The following is a 20,098-nucleotide window of genomic DNA, read 5'->3' on the forward strand; positions in this document are numbered from 1 at the left end:
AATGAGAGAATGACTTCATGTACCCAGAACCGCATTGAGCAGAAAACATTTAACAAATAAAATAATAATGTTATTTCTAAAACATGCAATATTCTATGGAAAAGTATACTAATCTACTGTGATAGAAAGCAAATCCATGGCTGATGGGGGAGGGGGCATGAGGGAAGATGAGAGGGAAGGATGACAAAATGACGAGAGGAATCTTCTGGGGGTGATGGTCCCCGTGGTGGTGGTTTCGTGGGTGAATACAGATGTTAAAACTTACCAAACTGTACACTTTAAATATGTGCAGTCTGTTGCATGTCAACTTTAACTCAGCAAAGCTGTTTAAAAGCATATGTAATATTCTATAGCTGTAAGATCTCCTAGAAACAAACTGGGTATCATTGTATGCAAAATAACAAACAAGAAAGGAAAACACCAAACACAGTGCACCCCAGGAGAACCCCTCTGTATGATGTAGACACCGGTAAGACTTGGATGAGAACAAGGCTTAATGTAAACAATCAGCATTTTAAATAATCTAGGCTTTGGAAATTTTTTTGTTGTCATCGATTTTTTGTGACCTTTTGAAGGTCGCAGAGGTAGTAAGTGATGGGCCTGAGTCCTCGGACCAGCAGCTCACTAGCACCCTCTAGTGCTTCCCTCCCCAGGTCTCTCCAGCGTCACGTAGGTTCCCAGTCTATCAGGTTGGGTCATCTCTCCTGACAGTTAAATCCAAAGCTCCCCGGGAAACAGGTGTAGGGCAGAGGGGGCGCTGTCTCTGGTCCTGAAAATCTCAGCCCGCAGGGAAACCAGAATGCCGAGCCTTGTCTCCAGCAGAATCACAAGCTTTCAAGACTTTTCTGGTCATTCCTTCAACTTATGACAGCCTTGAGGAGTCAAGCTGGTGGTCTGAATGTTTTTGATCAACAATTTAAACATTGAAAGCAATGCTCCAACAGAGCGACGATAGAGAGAGTAAAGGGAATGTACAGCATGAGGGCCAGGGGATGGGTGGAAGGTGAAGAAGGCACCAGGCTTCCAGTGACAGTGATACAGGACGGCAGCCAGCACAGGCTTGGACAATTTATGAAAACCAAACAGACAGCCGTAAGATAGAATGTGGCTTTAAATGCCCAGAATCACTCCCCTTTGTAAGATTTGTAACAAAAATTAGTATGAATGGAGTAGTAGTTCTAATGAAGTGGTCACCCAAGAGCCACATCAGTGCCAGCAAGACGGCAGAATTTGCGTAGAATTGAAGTTGTCCTACAAGAGTTTTGGTGCCTAATGATGTCTAAAGAAAATATGAAACTCCTTCAGCCACCGAAGGACGGTATTACAGCAATTAATAACAAAGAACCATTGGCTGCCACTACCTTGTCCCTGATCTGACTTACACAGTCTTCATTTTCTATAGAAGCTAAGTTTCTAGATCTATCTTGCAAACCTCAGAGTACTGGAAGTTCCCATTCTAAGGCAATGTATCTTAAGATACTGTCAATGATTGTAATTTTTTGTCCATTTGAAATATATAAGTTGTTTCATTAAAAATTTTAAACTTTCTTAAAAGAGCAGGAGTGGAGCACATATCAGTCTCAGGATGATGATTATGCGGTTGGGGGGCAACTGTGGGGCTCAGCTCTGTCCATTCCTGGGGCTCCGGTGTGTCTTGGTTCCCCAGAGAGCTCTTGGGTCCTCTACTCTTAGGGCTGTCTTCCCACCCTCCATGGATTCCAATGGCCAACTTCACAATAAACGACAAAATGATGTCAGTAAATACACTTTTAGGGGAAGAAAATGTCATAGGAATGTGTAGAATAGTAGGAACTGGGGGATACTTTGGCACGAGTGTGACACCCCTGCCCATGATTGGTTGATCCAAGGTTGAATACCTGACCCAGGCTGGGCCAATCAGATTCTCTCTCTACGAGGATAGTGCCAGAGCATGAAGGGTCCAGGGCTTCTGCCACTGTGTCCTACACATCCCACCCCTGGGATCCTCCCTCCTTTTCACGGGTATAAAATAGACAATTTATCCATTCCACATACACTGCATTCAGTCTTCCGAGCATTTCTGCCCATCAAGTACAATTTACACACTTTCACAAACCAACTTCAGTTTAGAAGAATTAAAGCTTATGTGATCATGATTTTTACAACATCACTGATGGTCAGACAGTAGCATAGACAAAATTGCTTTTTTAAAAAAGATTTTATTTATTTATTTGACAGGGAGAGACAGCCAGTGAGAGAGGGAACACAAGCAGGTGGAGTGGGAGAGGAAGAAGCAGGCTCCCAGTGGAGAAGCCTGATGCGGGGCTCTATCCTAGAATGCCAGGATCATGCCCTGAGCCGAAGGCAGACACTTAAGGACTGAGCCACCCAGGTGCCCCCAAAATTGCTTTTTTGACAAAAGAAACCTTTTATTTTAGATTTACAGAAAATCTGCAGATAGTACAGAGAGTTTCCGTATAGCCCTCACCTGGTTTCCCCAATTATTAACATCTTAATGTTAAGGGCTCCATCCTCTTGACCCAGCCACTTCCCAAAGGTTCCTCCTCCTAATACCATCACATTCAGAATATGAACTTTGGGGGATGGGAGCATTTAGTCCATAGTGGCATCTTTGGCCCTCAGATCAGAGTTGGGCTAATCGGAGAGTATGCTACCCTCGAACGTTAAACATATTTATTGAGCACCTGCTGTGTATGTGGCACAGTTCTGAGAATTAGAGAAACAGAACACAATAGATAAGGTCCCTCCTGAAGCTCTCAGTCCAGTGACAGAGATGGACAATAGAGAAGGACACACACAGGGTGATAGGGACAGTGGGCCATGGGGGGTGGAAGTGGGGTTACTTTAGATAGGGCAGGTGGGCTTCAAGCTGAGGCCTGAAAGTTCTTTGCCAGGTGAGACTCTGAAGCAAGAGTCCAGGCAGAGAGAACAGGATGCTCAGGAGAGAGACGGGGCTGTGGGTTTGAGAAAAAGGGAGCATGTGGGATGTGAAGGTCTGAGAAGGCAGGGGCACATCATGTAGGGCATTGAGGTCAGAATAAAAAGGGCGGATTTTTTCCTAAGGGTTTTTGGAAGCCATTGACAGGCTGAACGCAGGAAGTGACATGATCCCATTTGTTGTTAAAACACCACCTGTCTTGGGGCGTCTGGGTGGCGCAGTCGTTAAGCGTCTGCCTTCAGCTCAGGGCGTGATCCCAGCATTCTGGGATCGAGCCCCACGTCAGGTTCCTCCACTGGGGGCCTGCTTCTTCCTCTCCCACTCCCCCTGCTTGTGTTCCCTCTCTCGCTGGCTGTCTCTGTCAAATAAATAAATAAAATCTTTAAAAAAAAATAAAACACCACCTGTCTTCTCATGGGGGAGTACAGATTAGGGAGGATGAGTGAAGAAGCAGGGGACGCCTATGGGGCTACTGTGGCCATCCATGATGGAGGCTTGCACTGGGGGTGGTCAAGGAGATGGAGATGGTGACTAAAGAACTTTGGAGAGGTTTTGGACATAGGGTCAGGACCCGCTGATGGACTGGAAGTAGAGGCTGGGGGGGGGGAAGAATCCAGGACAACCACTAGTTTTGGGTCAAAGCAACTGGTGGAAGATGGGCCACTTCCTGAGATAAGGACCATGGGGGAGGGACATGTTTGCAGAAAACAATCAACGCTTCTGTTTGACTGTATGGGTGCTGAGATGTCTGAAGAATAGCCAAATGGAGATGTCCAGTGTGCAGCCAGATGCAGGGTCTCGAGGGAGAAAGTTGGGGCCTCTCACTAAGGCAGAGAAGGGGGAGAGAGAAGGAGTCTTGAAAAGAGCCTCAGGGCAGGTCAGGATTGTAGAGTGGAGAGACAAGGAAGATGTGGCAACAAAGAGGCTGATGGTAGAGAGGAAGGAGGCCATCTGGCCAAAGAACCAAGCTCCAGATCCATACATAAGTCCTTTCCTAGCAGCTACTAATCCAGAAGGGAGGCACCAGCTACTTAAAGTAAATGCAGAGTTACCGTGGAGGATGAAGAGTCAATGCCTACTAAGCAGGGTATGATTTCCCAGAGGGGTCTTCACATTTTTTGCTCATACATCCCTCTGTGCATTTTTAGATCAACATTGAAAATTTTCATCATAAGCTTAAATGTTTACAAAAGATCCGATTTTCTGTCTATTGTGTCAGTATTTTAAGATGACAGTTACTTTGCTCTTCTAGCATACTCAATGGAATCTGACCCCATAGCAATTTTATTTATTGTTCAGGTTTAAACTGAGGAATGGAGGAGAGCCTTCTCCAACCTGCAGATTGAGTGAGGTGCCTCCTCTGGGCCTCCCACATCACCGCATTGACCACACTGGATGTAAACCATCTGTCTGTCTCCCTCCTCTCAGACGGAGAGCTCTGTGAGCACAGAGACTCTGCCCTGCCCCTGCTGTATCCCCAGTATATGGCACTGAATCTGACACAGAGCCAGTGTTCATTAAATATCTGTTGATCAGTTAGCTGATGGGTAAGCTCAACCAGTTCAGCAAAGCCTGGGCCAAGGTTACCTAGACCAGTCTCCTCACTGAACCCAACAGCCAGAGTGAGCTCTCTTATGCCTGTGCCGCTCCCTGTGTGAAACCTTCTGTGGCTCCTACGGTCCCCAGAACAGAGGCCAGACTCCTTACAGGACTTGCAGGCCTTCGCATTCCAGTCTCCTCTAGCTCTGCGCCCTCATTCTCACCAGCCTCCAGCATGTGAAATACTTCCCCAAATTGCACTTTCTGTTCTCTGTGTAGACGTTGCACTCCTCACTTCTTGCTTGAGTAACTCCTTGAATTCTCAGTTTGGATGGAAGCCTTCTCTGCTCCACGGCCCCTGGGCCTCGCCTCTCCCGCCACCCAATGTGGGGCCCCTGCCCGCTGTCTGCCTTTCCCAGAGCCTGGAGGCTCCGGACGGCCAGGACCAACTCCCGTTCCTTCAAAGCTGTCTTCCCAGCACCCGACAAGGGGCCGGCCTTAAAGCACGCAGAAGGACACAACGGGCTTCGGGTTTGACTGTGAGCCAAGGAACTGCAGTCTTCGTGCCTCCCCAGTGTTCGGTTGGGCCCGAGCCCCCACAGCGCAGAGCAGCTGTCTCAGGAAGGCAGGCAGGTGGGCAGACATGGGAGACGCTCACTACAGCTCCAGGGGAAGGGATGACAAAGCCAAGTGTGGGGGCTCGGAAAAGGTCTAGCGCACAGAACGGTAAGAAGTAGGCGTGGGGTCCGTGAAAGCCGAGCCACTGGACAGCTCTCGCGCCACGCACAAAGACGGCGGCACAGAGGCCCGCCTCCACCAATGTGGTCGTTCCGAGGGGCGGGGGGGGCCCGCGGGGCGGAAGTGACGCAGCCGGAAGTCCGGTCCGATCCCGTTGGGCGGGCAACGCGGCGTGGAGGCTGGCGGGCTGCAAAGGTTGCGATGCGGCGGGTTGCTCGCCTAGGTCGTGGGGCGGTGGTGGGGCTGCTGCTGGCGGTCCACGCGGTGGCGGCGTTCGAGCCCATCACCGTGGGCATCGCCATCGGAGCCGCGACGGCGCTTACCGGCTACCTGTCCTACACGGACCTGTACTGCCGCTTCGCCGAGTGCTGCCGCGAGAAGCAGCCGCTCAACGCGTCGGGTAGGTCGGGTCGGCCCGCGAGGGGTGCGGCGCTCACCCTGAGCTGGGGCGGGAGGGAGGACGGCGGGGTTTCGGTCCAGACTCCAGCCCTGGAAGCGGTGCCCTCTGAGACCCATGCTCCAGATCGTGGGGCTCTGCCCAAGCTCCTTCGTAAATGCCTCGGATTCCCTCAGTACAGTAAGAGGCTGAAAGCAGCGTGCCCAGCCCTTCGCACCATGTCAGTCCTATTAAGTAGTTTTCATATGTGCAGCGGCTACCCAGAAAGCCCACATTTGACACTTGGTTTTCTTACAAGCCAGCAGGGGTGGCTGGGAAATAGCATGCAGCTCAGTCAAGACAGGGCTAATCCTTGGATGAACGAACACGTTTAGCTTCCTTATCAGACACTGGAGTATTAAGGAGGACATCCGTCCAGTGCATATCCTTGGAAGTGGCATCGTGTGACTCTGCAACCCGAGGTTCTGCCTCCGGGTGAGCCCTGGGGTTTGGCAGATACCCTGCTGGACCGCTTGCTAATATGTGCCTCTCGCTTTGGCCACCTGGGGAAAGTGCTGCTTTTCTGGTGCCTGTTTAATGTGTATTTTTCTCTCTGTTCTCCGGCTGGCTCCTGCAGCCCTCAAGCTGGAATTAGAGGAGAAGCTGTTTGGGCAGCATCTGGCCACAGAGGTGATTCTCAAGGCACTGACGGGCTTCAAGAACAACAAAAATCCCAAGAAACCGCTGACCCTTTCCTTACATGGCTGGGCTGGCACAGGCAAGAATTTTGTCAGCCAAATTGTGGCTGAACATCTTCACTCAAAAGGCCTGAGGAGTAACTTTGTCCACCTGTTTGTCTCGACTCTGCACTTCCCTCACGAGCAGCAGATAAAACTGTACCAGGCAAGAGAATCCTGTTATCCTGTCCACCGGCCACTTGGACTGGTCTGGGCGACCTCCTCACTAACTCTGGCCTCTGCTGCTTCTCTTTGCACTGCTCTAGCTCCGGGCCCTCACTGAGTTAAGGCACACTTGTCCCCAGTAACCCTCTGCTATTTGCAGAGCTCTCCTACAACTTTTTTTCTCATTTGATTCCAAGATAATACAGTGGGGCAGGTGACGTTATTTCCCTTAAAAGACAGAGCCAGGAGAGGCGAGGGGATTTGCTCCTTACAATCTCTCTGGCCTTGTGGCGAATCAGAAACTTGGGCCCCACTCTCCAGACTCGCTGTTTGCGGGGTAGCCACGTTCTGCAATGAATGAGCGGGTTCAGTGTTTCTGTCCCAGGCCTTGGTGAAGCGGATCAGTCTTAAGTGATTTGTTCTGATATGGCTGCATCAAAGTTTCCCACCTGTGATGCAGCATTTGCAGTTAGCACTGTAGACTAGAGGATTTTTCCCCCCTCAGGAGCTTTTATTTCCTTTCCTCGCATCCAAATCCGTGGCGTTGCTTTCGTTCTTCAAATGAAAGCCTCAAAGAACTGACTCTTAAGACTGTTCCTCCTCCTTTTGAGATATTCTGTCTACATTTAATTTATATTAACTTGTCTAGTAGGGTTCTCATTTCAATGACTGTTGTCCTTGTAAAGGTTAATCGTCCTACTGTTAGGTGAGGACGTTAAATAAAGAAACAGAAACTGAACTCAACAAGGAAGTGAAAGTGCCATGCAAACAGAGCTGGGAAATTCCTGAAAAGAAGGAATAATTTTTGTTTTTCCAGATTCTTTCATGAATCTCTAGAAATACAGCAATTAGATGAGGGGGCCTCTGGAGCCTTTCACGTTTTGGGGTGGCGGACTTGTTGCTTGGGTGTCTTTGACAAATGCTTTCCGTGAAATGCCAGCTCCTTTGTTCACTGCATCAGTCCAGGCACTGGTTTGGGGGGCACTGTGCAAGCCTGAGTCCAGTTTCTTAATTCCTCCGTATGTCTGCTGAAATTAACTTGAGATTTCAGGCCACGGTGAGCTGAAATGATGGGCTGGTTAACAGTGAACTGGTGACTAGTCACGTATCTTGCTCCTCTTGTACCTGTAAAAAGTCGTATTCAACCCACCACTTGAGTTAGGTGCTAAAATGCAAGGAAGTTTTTTTTCTTGTCTTTCAGTTTCCACTTTTTATAAAGTTACGGAAAGCTGTTCCGTGAATGGAGGTTAGGATGCCGTTTCCCAGAGTCCTTCGTAAAGGCCCAGAGAGCTCCACGGCGCCGTGCTTCTGGTCCCCTTGGCACATCCTTTGAGCCTCTGCATCCTCTTTCTCTTATGGTTGGTCTAGGACCAGTTACAAGGATGGATTCGGGGTAACGTGAGTGCGTGTGCGAGCTCCGTGTTCATATTTGATGAGATGGACAAGTTGCACCCCGGGGTCATCGACGCAATCAAGCCGTTTCTAGACTACTACGAGCAGGTGGACGGCGTGTCTTACCGGAAGGCCATCTTCATCTTTCTCAGGTCAGCGGCAGGTGCTTTCTCGGGGGCACACATGGCACTCATTCTCCTGGTACTAGAAGGAGATCCCGGCAACTGTCAGCCTTCTGTTGCCCAGGGACAGAGGTGCCTGGCAGAAGTGAATTGTTGACTTCTCTTACTTTGGGGTTGCTACAGTCGGCATGGCAAGGAGCGTGAGAGCGGGAGAAAATGAATTAGATATTGCTGGTAACAGGCCATTTCGTAACCTGCACCTGCCGCCGAGGGTTATCAAAAGTCAGCATCGTGCGGCAAGTTCTGGAAAAGCAGGTTTCAAGCTCCGTGAGGGCAGACGCTTATCTTGTCCTTGTCCAGGAGCACTTCATAAACATTCCTCGGTTAAGAATAAACCTCCGAGCAGGTATGATTCTCGATTAGACCCAGAATCTTACTATGTATTTCTACTCTGCTTCTTTGGCAAACTCAGCAATGCCGGTGGGGACCTCATAACTAAGATTGCCCTTGACTTTTGGCGGGCGGGAAGAAAGAGGGAAGACATTCAGCTGAAGGATCTGGAACCCGTGCTGTCTGTTGGAGTCTTCAACAATAAACACAGTGAGTCTCCCAGGCTGGGGAGCCCCCTAACCCTGCCAGCGGAGTCCCCTTCTTCTTTAAACCTTCCACAAAGGCACCGAATCCATCCGTGGGCCTTTGTGGCTTTGCTGAAGTAGGGACTTCTTCGGGCATTCCATAACAGAAACCAGTTAGGGGTAACTGACCAGTCCTTTTATCAAGCCTGTTGTGCGCTTGATAGAGAGAGAATCTCGAAGGGTAGAGACATGAAGGATGTACTATTGTGGGTTGGGATCAAAATGGGTCCTGTAAGAGCAGTGAGCTTGGCCAGGTGACAGGGACAGTGATGGGAAGACCCAGCTGTGTCTTGCTTTGCAGGTGGCTTGTGGCACAGCGGACTGATAGATAGAAACCTCATCGATTACTTTATCCCCTTCCTCCCCCTGGAGTACAGACACGTGAAGATGTGTGTACGGGCAGAGATGAGGGCCCGCGGCTCTGCCATAGATGAGGACATTGTCACCAGAGTGGCAGATGAAATGACTTTTTTCCCTAAAAGCGAGAAAATCTACTCAGACAAGGGTTGCAAGACTGTGCAGTCACGGTTGGATTTTCACTGACCTCTTCCTCAAGGAGGGCAAGAGCCCACCGGGAGCTCAGCAAGTGAGGGTCTTGCCTTCCGGAAGCACTTTGAAGCCCTCTTTGGGGTTTGCACTTTGCACCTGTGGACTTGCGTCGAGTTTTGAACAGACACTCACCTGTGGAGTGCGCTTGTCATTTTGGACCTGACAGCAATCCATCTGTTAACTGCGGTGGAAGATGAACTTTTAAAATCCTGCCCCTGCCCCTCCCCCCTTGCAGACCTTGACAGAAGTGCCTTGCAAACAGCTGTGTGAGTGAGACCTAGGACCCGTTCTGACCCCACAGCACCCACACCTCAGAAGCTGCTGCTCTAACTCAGGGAGTTCAAGGGCCCTGCCGCCATCTGGGGAGCATTCAGTTTGCGCCTGCTGAAAACCTTCTCTGTTTCTCTGCACAGAGAGCGTCCACTGGCTTCAAGTCTTTTCAGTTGAAATCGGTGGCACCTTCATGCACGGTGTCCGGTGGAGATGTGGGCCTGCCACGGAACATTCTCGACCAGGTGACCTATCTGCCTGTGGTGTGGGGTCTCCACCCGAGGCCTCTGCAGCAGACCAGGACCGACAGCCCTGCAGTCTGTCCGTTGCGCCTGCTGGTCCTGGAATTCCTTTGCCGTCTCTCACCCAGTATCGAGCTCAGCCTGCCTGGCCCTACTTCTGCTCCTGAACTTCGGTTGCTGCTAGATTTGCCCCCAATCATACGTCATCACGAGAGTCCAATCAGAATGAGGTCATTGGTTTTGAATGAGTCCTTGGTGCCCATGGTAAAATGTCTGTAACAATTTGTGCATGGGTCAGTCTCTCACTTTATTCCAGAGAATCATTTGAAATCCACAGGCCACGCTCAGTCTCCGTGGACAACACGTGCCAGAGTGGCCAGCTGGCAGAGCCCACATTGCCAAAGAAGTGTAAGTACTGTACACCAGAAATGCTAGAATTTTCAAGGATATGTATGTTTTTTATGATGTTTTTACTTGTGAATCTTAGATAATAGAAAAAGATAGGATGTGGCTTATTTTAAAACATAGGAAGGACACCAAAAAATGGAATAATTGCCTATCTCTTTATCAGAAATCTTAACAAAAACGGTGTGCATTTTAATTGTTCAGTGCGTGGCGATAGCTGGTCATCAGACAAGGTCCCGAGTGTCCTCTGATGACGAGCACCCTCTGTGGCAGCGCCAGGCTGGACCGCCCTGGTCACTGGGAAATAAGACGGATTCCAGCCCGTGTGAATTGGGGTGTGTGTGTCACCGCTGCGACACGACCACAGACACATTAGGACAGCGTACAGTGTGTTTATATGTAAGATGGAGAAGGAACATCTTTATGACACAGGAGTGCCTTACAGAGGGTCACCTGTAGTCTTTTAAAAATGCCAAGTTAAGGGACGCCTGGGTGGCTCAGCCGGTGAAGCGTCTGCCTTCGGCTCGGGTCATGATCTCAGGGTCCCGGGATCCAGCCCTGTGTCGGGCTCCCCGCTGAGCGGGGAGCCTGCTTCTCCCCTCCCTCCTGCTTCCCCTACTTGTGCTCTCTCTCTCTGATTTAAGAAAAAAAAGAAAGACAAATTAAGGCTTAAAATTTTTGGTACGTGTTCTCGTATTGGAGCCGAGTGATAGTTCTTTCATAACCCCGTGAGGATCTGGTCAGGGAGAGACAAGATTTTCCCTGTTCAGAGTGACGTAATTCATTCACCACGTGTAGGCCACCTTTGGACTTGTAACCTAAAGAGGCCACGGCTGACCACAGCCCAGCCTCCTTTGCCCTGTGTAAGAGGTAGAATGAGGACTTGAATTGACATACTGAATATGAAATAAAGCCTAAATTTTATCATGTGACATGTCACTTGCAAACTTTTTCTTTTCCCCTAGTTTATTTGGTAACTCTGAAAAGTTTGAGCTTGGGATGAAGGCTATTCAACAGCTTGGGTGTCAGGCTTACTACACCCTGGACATGCTGGAACGGAGTCTGCTGGTCCCCACCCCCACATACACTGGATTAGGGGATGGGTTCTACGCCATAGTTCCATGCATGAAAATGCCAGGGAGAGCTGGACTTCTTTCTAGCAAGTGTTTTCTCCTAAAATTAACATAGGAAGGAAGGATATTGAGGCAGTGGGAAAACAGGACTTTCTGCTGATATTCTGAACCTGAGCAAGGCCGGGCTCAGAGCCAGAAACCAGAGCCGGCGCAGTGAAGTCCTCGCTCGAGCGCCACCTGGTTTTTGTGTGTCAGTGAATCACTAACACCAACCCTCTTTCCAGGACTGAGGACAAGCCAGCTACTTTCTGGAAAGTTCAGACCCTCTTTGCCAGCATCCTACCCACTCCCCCCATTTCCTTTTCTTTTCTTTTCTTTTTTTTTTTTAAAGATTTTGTTTATTTATTCGACAGAGATTGAGACAGCCAGCGAGAGAGGGAACACAAGCAGGGGGGAGTAGGAGAGGAAGAAGCAGGCTCATAGCAGAAGAGCCTGATGTGGGGCTCGATCCCATAACGCCGGGATCACACCCTGAGCCGAAGGCAGATGCTTAACCACTGTGCCACCCAGGCGCCCCTCCCCCCATTTCTTAACTGAAGGTGCTCCAGTCCCGAGACAGGACTTTCTGGGTCTGTTCCCAGCCTTGTGCTGTGTCCGCTCCACCCTGTATTGCCTCATCTACAAAGACTGCACTTGCCAAATGAAGTCAGGGGTCTCCTGTGTTCCCTCACTCGGGGCGTCCAGGTGCTGGGGCTGCCGTCTGAGAACTCTTAGCCCGATCTGTGACTCCTGGGGATAGATACTGCTCCACGTCAAGAACCTTCCAACCCGTGGGGTGCCTAGGTGACTCAGTCAGTGAAGTGTCTGCCTTTGGCTCAGGTCATGATCCCAGGGTCCTGGGATCCAGCCCCACATCGGGCTCCTCGCTTGGTGTGGAGTCTGCTGCTCCCACTCCCTCTGTCCTCCCCTCTGCTCATGCTCTCACTCATTCTCTCGCAAATGAATACATTTAAAAAAATTAAAAAAAAAAAAAAAAGGAACTTCAACACTTGCAGCCGTCCTTAGGAGTCCTGGATGCCCTTAAAGAGCTTCTCTGCAGGCCAGGGGACAGGCAGAGGGGCTCCTGTGGCAGCCGGGTGCCAGCTGGTCCTCTGGGCCTGCAAGAAATGGGTCCCTGGGAGCACTTAGGTCCCACACCCCACTGGAGCCCCACCGCCGGCAGGCACACGTGGGTGTTGCATACACCAAGGTATGTCTAGGTTCCTGCAGGGCTCCGTACTCCTGCCTAGCATCTCAGCTGGGGTCACATCTCTGGATTTCAACTCCGCAGCTGGGTGTAGGAGCTCCGCGAACCCCAGTGCAGCTGAGCGAAGAGCTAGAGCTGTCAGGGTCCTGAGTCCCTGCGTGAAACTTCACTCCAGCTTGCACTGCACCTGTTCGGTCTTAATTCATAGCTGCAGCACATAAGACCTACGGTGGAGGGTTTTTTCCCTCCTTTAAAGATGTATTCACAGATTACACACAATTTTATTGCAAAATGGTAGCTCTTTGTAGTTATAAGCAAAAACGCTATTCTCGGCATCCTCTGGGTGGACTGGGGGGAGGGACAGTTAAACTTTCCTAAGAGGTTCTGGGAATTCTCATTAAACAACAAAAACTAGCAACGAGTACAGTTTTTAAAAATATGGCAAAACTTGCCAGACAACACATGGCTCATTCAGGAATGGAAAGCAGAGAAGGATCTTTGTGAAACTGAAGGACTGGCAGGTGAGAAGCTGGAAATACTTTTCTTTCAAAGAAACTCTGTTTCTCACCAATGTTCACAATGTTGCTGCGATCATTCCCGCGGTTCACAATGTTACTGAGATCAAAACCCTCGGAAAGGGGATTTAAGGCTTATCTATCTGCGACTTGCCTGAGTGTGTCCCCTCTTACGCACTCGTCCTTTTATCTAAACATTTCATTGCCCCTTGCGACGGTCACCCTGTGACAGGTCTCATCACTGCCCCAGCCTTGGTCCCCAGTTATGCCATCCTAGGGACGACATGCTGAGAACCCAGCCTCGGGCTTTTTTGCAGTAAAGACATCACGGTATACGATACAGTGACAGGAACTTAAAAAAACCACACAAAGCCAGGAATGTAGAGTCTGAGAAGTTTCTCATAACGTTAAAAACCATTTTAAATAAAGTTACCACATTTTCAGTAAAACTTAGACGTCCTTCCTTGAAACAGAAACACTTGAAATTAAAACATGATTTTTACAAAATCATGAGCCCTGGGCTGAGTGGACTGGGAGCTGGCTGCTTCCTCCTCTGATGCCTCCAGGGGCTGTTCCGAAGTCCATGATCTGTAGGGTATGATGCCTGTAGGCTTCGCTGGATGAAAACTGCGCAGGAAAATTCCCGTCCTGTCCCACAGGAAGTGTTCCCTTTAGTCCTCTTCCACAGTACGGAGCCGGGGGGAGGTCCGGGAAAAGAGCCGGGTGTTTTGAGTTCCTTCTCCAACTTGAAGCAATGACTTCAGGGCTGTCAGTCATCGTAGTAGTAATCTAACTTGGTGAACACAGTTTTGCAGCCTTTGTCCGAGAAAACTCTCTCCTCTTTGGGGAAAAATGTCATCTCGTCAGCCACTTTGGTTACAATGTCCTCGTCAATTTCAAAGCCTCGGGACTGCATTTCGACTCTGATGCACATTTTTAGGTGTTTATATTCCAGGGGGAGGAAGGGAACAAAATAATCAATGAGATTTCGGTCAATTAAGCTGCTATGCCAGAAGCCACCTGGGAAAAAGAAAAAGGTGTTGTTCATCCATCCAACACACATCCACTGGGTGTCCACTGGGGGCCAGACCCGGAGGTGGAGCCCACAATCCAGTGAGTCAGGTGTAACCCGGGAGCTCAATGCCTCCGCGAAAGCCAAGCACAGGACATGTGGCACCTTCCTTAGGCCTTGGGCACAGGGGAGGCCTCCCAGATGGACCTACAGATGCGAAGCGGGAGAGACGTGGACCAGCCCCGAGTGCCGGGTACCCACAGAGGCGGAGAGGGGTGCGGCGCGGACCAGCATTCCAGGCTGGCAGAGCTTCAAAGAAAGTGCAAGGAGAGAGGAGGCCCCAGGGAAGGAACCGCCGCTCCCTTACTTGGGACGCACTGGACTTGCAGCAGCTGGATCAGCAACAGGGCAGAAACCCACCAGCGCTGCCCGCACGTCCAAACCACACAGCGCACACTGAGGGACCAGGAACTGAACCTCAGAGCGATGCTGTGTGAAGACGGCGCTCTGGTGCGGCCCCAGGGCACAGCCTTTGCTGTGTGTTTTCAGCGGCGACGAGTGCTGGCTCGGCACCCACCCTGTGACCCAGTTACGTCCCCTCCTGGATTCCCAGGAGGACCCAGCACACGCTCCCTCCTGACGACCGTGCACCCAGAGGTGACCGTCTTCCCTTACGCTTTGCCGCTTTACTCTGGGGCCTCAATCCTGGCCTCACTCTGACACCAATTCCGACGTGTGTGGCTTTTTTCCCACACCACCAAGCAATCCTCCAACACCAGCTGGGCGTGCTACAATTCTGCTCAGTTAAAGGACGGCACTCAGGAACAGCCAGATGGAAGAGACGCACAGGGCAGGGAATGCAGGAAGGACGTGACACTTCCAGGCCCCCTCCCAGAGGACCACTCTCCCCACGCTCCATGTGTTCAACCTGGAAGCTCTCTGAACTCCATCCTTCTGGGTTCTTACGGGAGTTTCGTTCCATAGGCGTGACTGATCAAATCACTGGCCACTGGCGACTGATTCCACCTCCAGCCCCCGTCCTCTCCCCGGCAGTCAGGGGATGGGACTGAAAGTTCCAACCCTCCCATCACCTGGTTGGTTCCCCTGGAAACCAGACTATGCCCTTTAGATGATTCTCCAAAGGCCCCTTATTAACACAAACTCAGGTGTGGTTAACGGGTTTGTTATGAATATCAAGACACCTTTGTGGCTCTTGTCACTTAGGAAATCCTGAGTGTTTTAGATCTGTGCCAGAAACGGGGACAAAGAGCGAATACATAGTTCTCTTTAGAAATCCTAACGGGAGCGTCCGCTTTCCTTTCCCAGCAGTGCTTTGCACATAACTGGTGCTCAGTAAAGACCTCACTGCCTGGATGGGGTGGAGTCTGGCCGTGGCTGCGGGGAAGAACAAAACTAATGGCCAAGCAGTAACAAGGGGGATAGCCTGTTTCCTGAAGGTCTGCTCTGTGTCGGGCAAGCCCCAGGCCCTGGGGAGAGAGCATGGAGCCAGCAGGTGTGGACGCTGGCCTCAGGGGGTCACAGCCCGACAAGCCAGCACACAGGTAATTTCAGATAGTGCCCGGGGCTGTGAGCACTGAGATGGGGTGAGTGGCCAAGGAGGAGAGGCTCCTTGGCCAGAGTGGGCAGACGCGGCCTGGCTCAGGAGGTGACCTCTGGGCAGCGCCAGCACGACAAGAACCCGACCACAGGGAGAGTGTTAGGCGAAACAATGATCTCAGACAGTCTCTGGAAAAACCATCTATGGACCACTCCCCAGTTTGTACCCTCAGCCCAAGCGCCCCACCAGAAGCCCACTGAACGGCCAGCCATCTGCCCCGCATCTCTACAGGGGTGCCTCGCCCACTGTCCACGCCTGCCTCCATCTCTCACCCAGCCCCACCAACTCGCAACTCCGCCGTCTGTCCCCCGAGATGGCAGTACCGCCCTTCTGCAGCTCAAGCCAGACCGCTGAATTGGTCCTCTCTCATTCCCACGCCGATCCTCTAGGAGATCTTATCCTACCTTCTGTAGATTTCTCCCTTCAAAATGCATCCTCATCCCACCGTGTCACCCGGTCCCACGACTAGCATGGGGGGCTGGGCCACCAGCATCTGTAGGCTAGGCTGCTGCACAGCTCCTGCCTGTGTCCCTGCCCCTGCTGCCTTCAGTCTAGTCCCCACCCACCCCCAGCAGCCAGCGTCGTCCTGTTAAAACCAAGTCCGGTCATGTCACTGTTTGCTCAAAACACTCCAGGGGCTCCGTCCTCCATTTGAAGTTAAACCCAAAGCTTCCCTATGGCCCTCTAGGCCTTCCATGACCAGCACCCCCAGTATAAGTCTTGCCTCTTACCCAACCCCTTTCTCCTTTGTTCCTCGGCGCCACAGTGACCCTAGGCAACCCCCCCTCAATGCTCCTGCATGTGCTGTTCCCTGACGGAATGCTATTCCCTGTGGTATCCACATGGCTCACTCCCTCAGTCCTCGGATCAGCTCAAATGTTACCCTCGCAGTGAGCCATCCCTGATCACTCTATATAAAACTGCAGCCCATCCTCACTCCAGCACCCCCAAACCCTCGAATTGACTGCCTTTTTACCTACCGGACAGGAAGATAGACCTCTACACCTCTACGTAGATACAGATATCCATCAACGGACCCATTTCCTTACTTATTTATTATCAATAAGATGTAAACTCCATGAGGATAAGGATTTGCTTTTGTTCACTGCTATGTCCCCAGTTTTTGGACCAGTGCCTGCCACCTAGTAGGTGCTCAGTAAACACTTGTGGAATGAGTGAATGAATGAATGAATGAATGAATGAACTGCCGAGGCCGCAGTCAGTCAATGGCTGAGCCAGGTCCACCTGATTCTGAAGCTTATACTCTGGAACCCTGTGGAACCTCCCAGAACATGGGTTCTAGGCAACAAGCCTCACCTTGCTGAAGCATTTAGGCTATGGTTTCCAGTGCATGTGTTCATACTGTTTGGCGTGCCAAGGAACCATCTAACCGATTACAAAATATCCTGGCTTTCATCAGTAATAGTCCGGCTACACAAACGGATATACAACACCCCATACTGTTTCACGTATCTCTGCAGGAGGATGAATTCCTGTATCAAAGGAGAACATTTGTTTTCTAAGCCCAAGAAGAAACCTGAATGGAGCAGATTTAAATGGTAACAGTCAGCCCACATGGCTCCCAGGTTACCTGTTGAGTCATTCTGCGTCATGGGGAGTTCCCACCGCCATGGGTTCAAGGTCAAAGGTGTCTGATCTGAGTTCACTGGAAAACCCATGAGCTGGGCAGTTAAAAGCTCAGGCTCTGGGACCAGGGACACCGAACAGGCTGGGTGGCCTTGGGCAAGCAGCTCCCCTTGAGCCTCCATGTCCTCCATCGTAGAAACGATGACAGTTTCTACCCCACGAGGTTACTGTGGAGATCAAAGGAAATCTGCAGGTAGGGTGTTCTATGCAGCACCCAGTGAAGAACAAGGGCCTGCCGGCTGCTTGGCTATTATTCTCGTGCACAGAATCTCCTCAGAGTTCCAGGACAACACACACAAAAAGGGACCTGACAGGTCCTCTTTTTTGGAGGCACCCACAGCAGCCTTCCTTGCTCGACTGCCTGCTTTTCTTCCACAAAAGAAAAGCATTTAGCTAAAGAAAACAAGGAACTCATTTTTAAGACGTCAACAAAGACTGTCCCTCTTTCTTTAAAACAGCACTTTCCAAAACTTTAGGGTGTCTGAAAGTCACCTGGAGTCTAACACAGATTCTTCCGAGAAGTTCTGCCTCCGTAGGTCTGGGGCAGGCACTGAGAACTGGCATTTCCGGTCAGCTCCCAGGCCGCGGCAACGCCAAAGCTCTACATCTTAGGGCCGCGGGATCACAAGCGCAAGGGTTAGTAACGGCTGGCACTTACTGTTCTTGTTATTGAAGGCCGACACGGACAAGGCTGGCTCCATGTCTTTGAGCTTGATCTCCTCCCTCTGCTTCCCATTTCTCCAGAAATCTAAAGCCACATCTGTGATCCTTTCTGCTCCGGCATTGCTGCAACAGAATTCCGGATGAGTGAGGACTGGGTTTCGTCCTGGAGCCCACGGACTTGGGTGCAGAGTTCTTCAAGCGGCTCCCGGCCCTGACCTTACCTGAGAAATATGAAGATGGCTTTCTGGTAGGAGACCCCATCCACGTGGTCGTAATAGTCTAGGAAGGGCTTGATGGCATCTATGAGGCCGGCGTGCATCTTGTCCATCTCATCGAATATGAAGATGGACCTCGCACAGGCGCTCACGTTGCCGCGGATCCACAACTGTAACTGGTCCTGAATGACAAGAGGGAAAAGCCAATCAAAGTTCTCAGCAAGTGCAAGAGAAACAACTGCTTCCACAACGGCCACGTTTATGGAGTGCTGTGTGCTCGGCACCACACACACGAGTTTCTGTGGTTCCTCCCCACAACTCCATGCAGCACGTGTTATCATACCTATTTTACAGATGAGGAGACTGAGGCATAGAGCTTCATCATCTTGCCCAAGATTACAAAATTAGTAATGTGGTAGAGCTGGGATCCAAACCCTACCCTGCCTGGTTCCAAAGCCCCACACTGACTGTAATTCCTGTGCTGTGCGGATATAGCGATGCCGTGTCACTGAGCTGCTGGTCCTTGTCATTAAAAGGGCGATGTTCATCCGTATCCTGTGTACACCTGCCTTCTTCGGTCCCAAGATTACAGAGCTGGCAGGTGGGAGAGTTAGGACTCACAACCAGGTGTGTCTGCCCCCAAAGTCCAGGCCATTATTAATCAGCAAGTTAAACTGTAAAAGCAATTTGCAACACTTCGGCTAAACTACATTAGGCCATTCTAGAAATGTCTCCTCTTTTGCAAAATGAGTTAGATGTGATGATCTTTAGGTTGGACGTGATGACGTCCATGTCTAACCCCACTTACTAAAAAGAGTATCATATAGAGCCTGTTTTCAGCAACCGCCACGAAGCTCAGATGGTATACTGCTCCATACAACCTCAAACCCTAACTTCCACACCTTTCAAAGGAACCCACACGTGTAGACGTCTTCAGACGCAATTCCCAAATCCCACCCCACGACAAAGAAACCACGAACGGGGCGTCATCCAGGAAGGATTCCAAAATTCTGCTCTTGCCTTATACAGGGTGATGTTGGAGGCATGTGGAAAGTGCAACGTGGCCACGAACAGATGGACATAGTCACTGTTCAGACCACCCTCGTAAATATTCTCCGCGATGATCTTGCTGACAAAATTCTTGCCCGTGCCTGTCCACCCGTGCAGAGAGAGGGTGAGAGGTTTCTTCGGCTTCGGGTTGCTTATGAAGCCGAACACAGCATTTAAGATGACTTTCTTTGCAAGATGCTGTCCAAAGAGCTTGCTGTCCAGATCCTTCTGCAGCGCTGGGGAAAAGCAAAGCTAGTCAGGAAGGGGGTGTCTGTGTGTCTGGCGAAATCTAGCCAAGTGTACAGGCGCGTGTGAAAGCCAGCAGAGCCAGCTAAGCTCTTCGGGCACCGGTGAAACGCTGAGGTACGTCAGCACTTGGCCCGCAGGTGGCGGTGGGCCTGGAGGCCTCCCCCCGCCAGACCTGCCCCTTCTCCGCGCGCCGCAGGACAGGGCTGCGGTTCGGCCGCCGCCCAAGGGGCGGGAAGACTTCCCACCATCCCTCCTGCCTCCGGAGCGAAACTCTCGTAGGAGGAAGCTGCCCGGCCTGCTTGGGTCTCCGACCAAACCCGCGTCGTCCGTGGTCGTGGCCTGGAGCCGGGCGCCACCCCAGCCGGGCCGCTCCGCCTGCGGCTCCGGTCCTGGGCCCCGGCCTCAGACTCCCGACCCTCAACCCCGACGGCCGCCCGACCCCCGTTCGACGCTCGCCCCGCCCGTCCTACCCTCCCGGCTGAGACTCCGCTTCTGGCCGCAGCACTCCGTGAAGAGGCAGTAGAGACGCGGGTAGATGTAGCCGGTGAGGACGCCAGCCAGGGCCAGTCCCAGGCTGATGGGTTCCACCGCCCGCACCGCCAACGGCGCCAGCAGCAGCAGGCCCAGTGCCGCCCGGCCCAGCTTCATACCCGGACCCGCGCCGCCCTGCGCGTTCTCGCGCTACCCCAGACCGGCGCTACG

General features: G+C 51.3%; 2 protein-coding genes across 6 annotated transcripts; one reads left to right on the forward strand and one right to left on the reverse strand.

Annotated features, from left to right (window-relative positions):
• The first annotated feature begins 5,344 nt into the window (after nucleotides 1–5,344).
• Nucleotides 5,345–11,037, forward strand: TOR1B (torsin family 1 member B). 3 transcript variants are annotated; one of them, XM_034664657.1, is made up of 5 exons: nucleotides 5,345–5,615; nucleotides 6,229–6,494; nucleotides 7,862–8,037; nucleotides 8,480–8,607; nucleotides 9,605–11,037. In XM_034664657.1, the coding sequence occupies exons 1-5, from the start codon at nucleotides 5,417–5,419 to the stop codon at nucleotides 9,868–9,870; spliced, it is 1,035 nt and encodes a 344-aa protein (XP_034520548.1). In that variant the 5' UTR covers nucleotides 5,345–5,416; the 3' UTR covers nucleotides 9,871–11,037. The 3 variants fall into 3 exon arrangements, with proteins under 3 accessions (XP_034520548.1, XP_011218038.2, XP_034520549.1); XM_011219736.3 differs by having other exon boundaries at nucleotides 8,944–9,747; XM_034664658.1 differs by lacking the exon at nucleotides 9,605–11,037 and adding an exon at nucleotides 9,020–9,155.
• A 2,286-nt stretch (nucleotides 11,038–13,323) lies between these two features.
• Nucleotides 13,324–20,080, reverse strand: TOR1A (torsin family 1 member A). Of its 3 annotated transcripts, none has more exons than XM_034664660.1 (5): nucleotides 19,867–20,080; nucleotides 19,118–19,383; nucleotides 18,104–18,279; nucleotides 17,878–18,005; nucleotides 13,324–13,865 (listed from the first exon to the last, which is right to left on the reverse strand). In XM_034664660.1, the coding sequence occupies exons 1-5, from the start codon at nucleotides 20,042–20,044 to the stop codon at nucleotides 13,819–13,821; spliced, it is 795 nt and encodes a 264-aa protein (XP_034520551.1). In that variant the 5' UTR covers nucleotides 20,045–20,080; the 3' UTR covers nucleotides 13,324–13,818. The 3 variants fall into 3 exon arrangements, with proteins under 3 accessions (XP_034520551.1, XP_011218000.2, XP_034520550.1); XM_011219698.3 differs by having other exon boundaries at nucleotides 13,324–13,962; XM_034664659.1 differs by lacking the exon at nucleotides 13,324–13,865 and adding an exon at nucleotides 13,969–17,386.
• Nucleotides 20,081–20,098: the final 18 nt, after the last annotated feature.

Source organism: Ailuropoda melanoleuca, chromosome 7 (genome assembly GCF_002007445.2).
Source record: "Ailuropoda melanoleuca isolate Jingjing chromosome 7, ASM200744v2, whole genome shotgun sequence".
NCBI classification, from domain to species: Eukaryota; Metazoa; Chordata; class Mammalia; order Carnivora; family Ursidae; genus Ailuropoda; species Ailuropoda melanoleuca.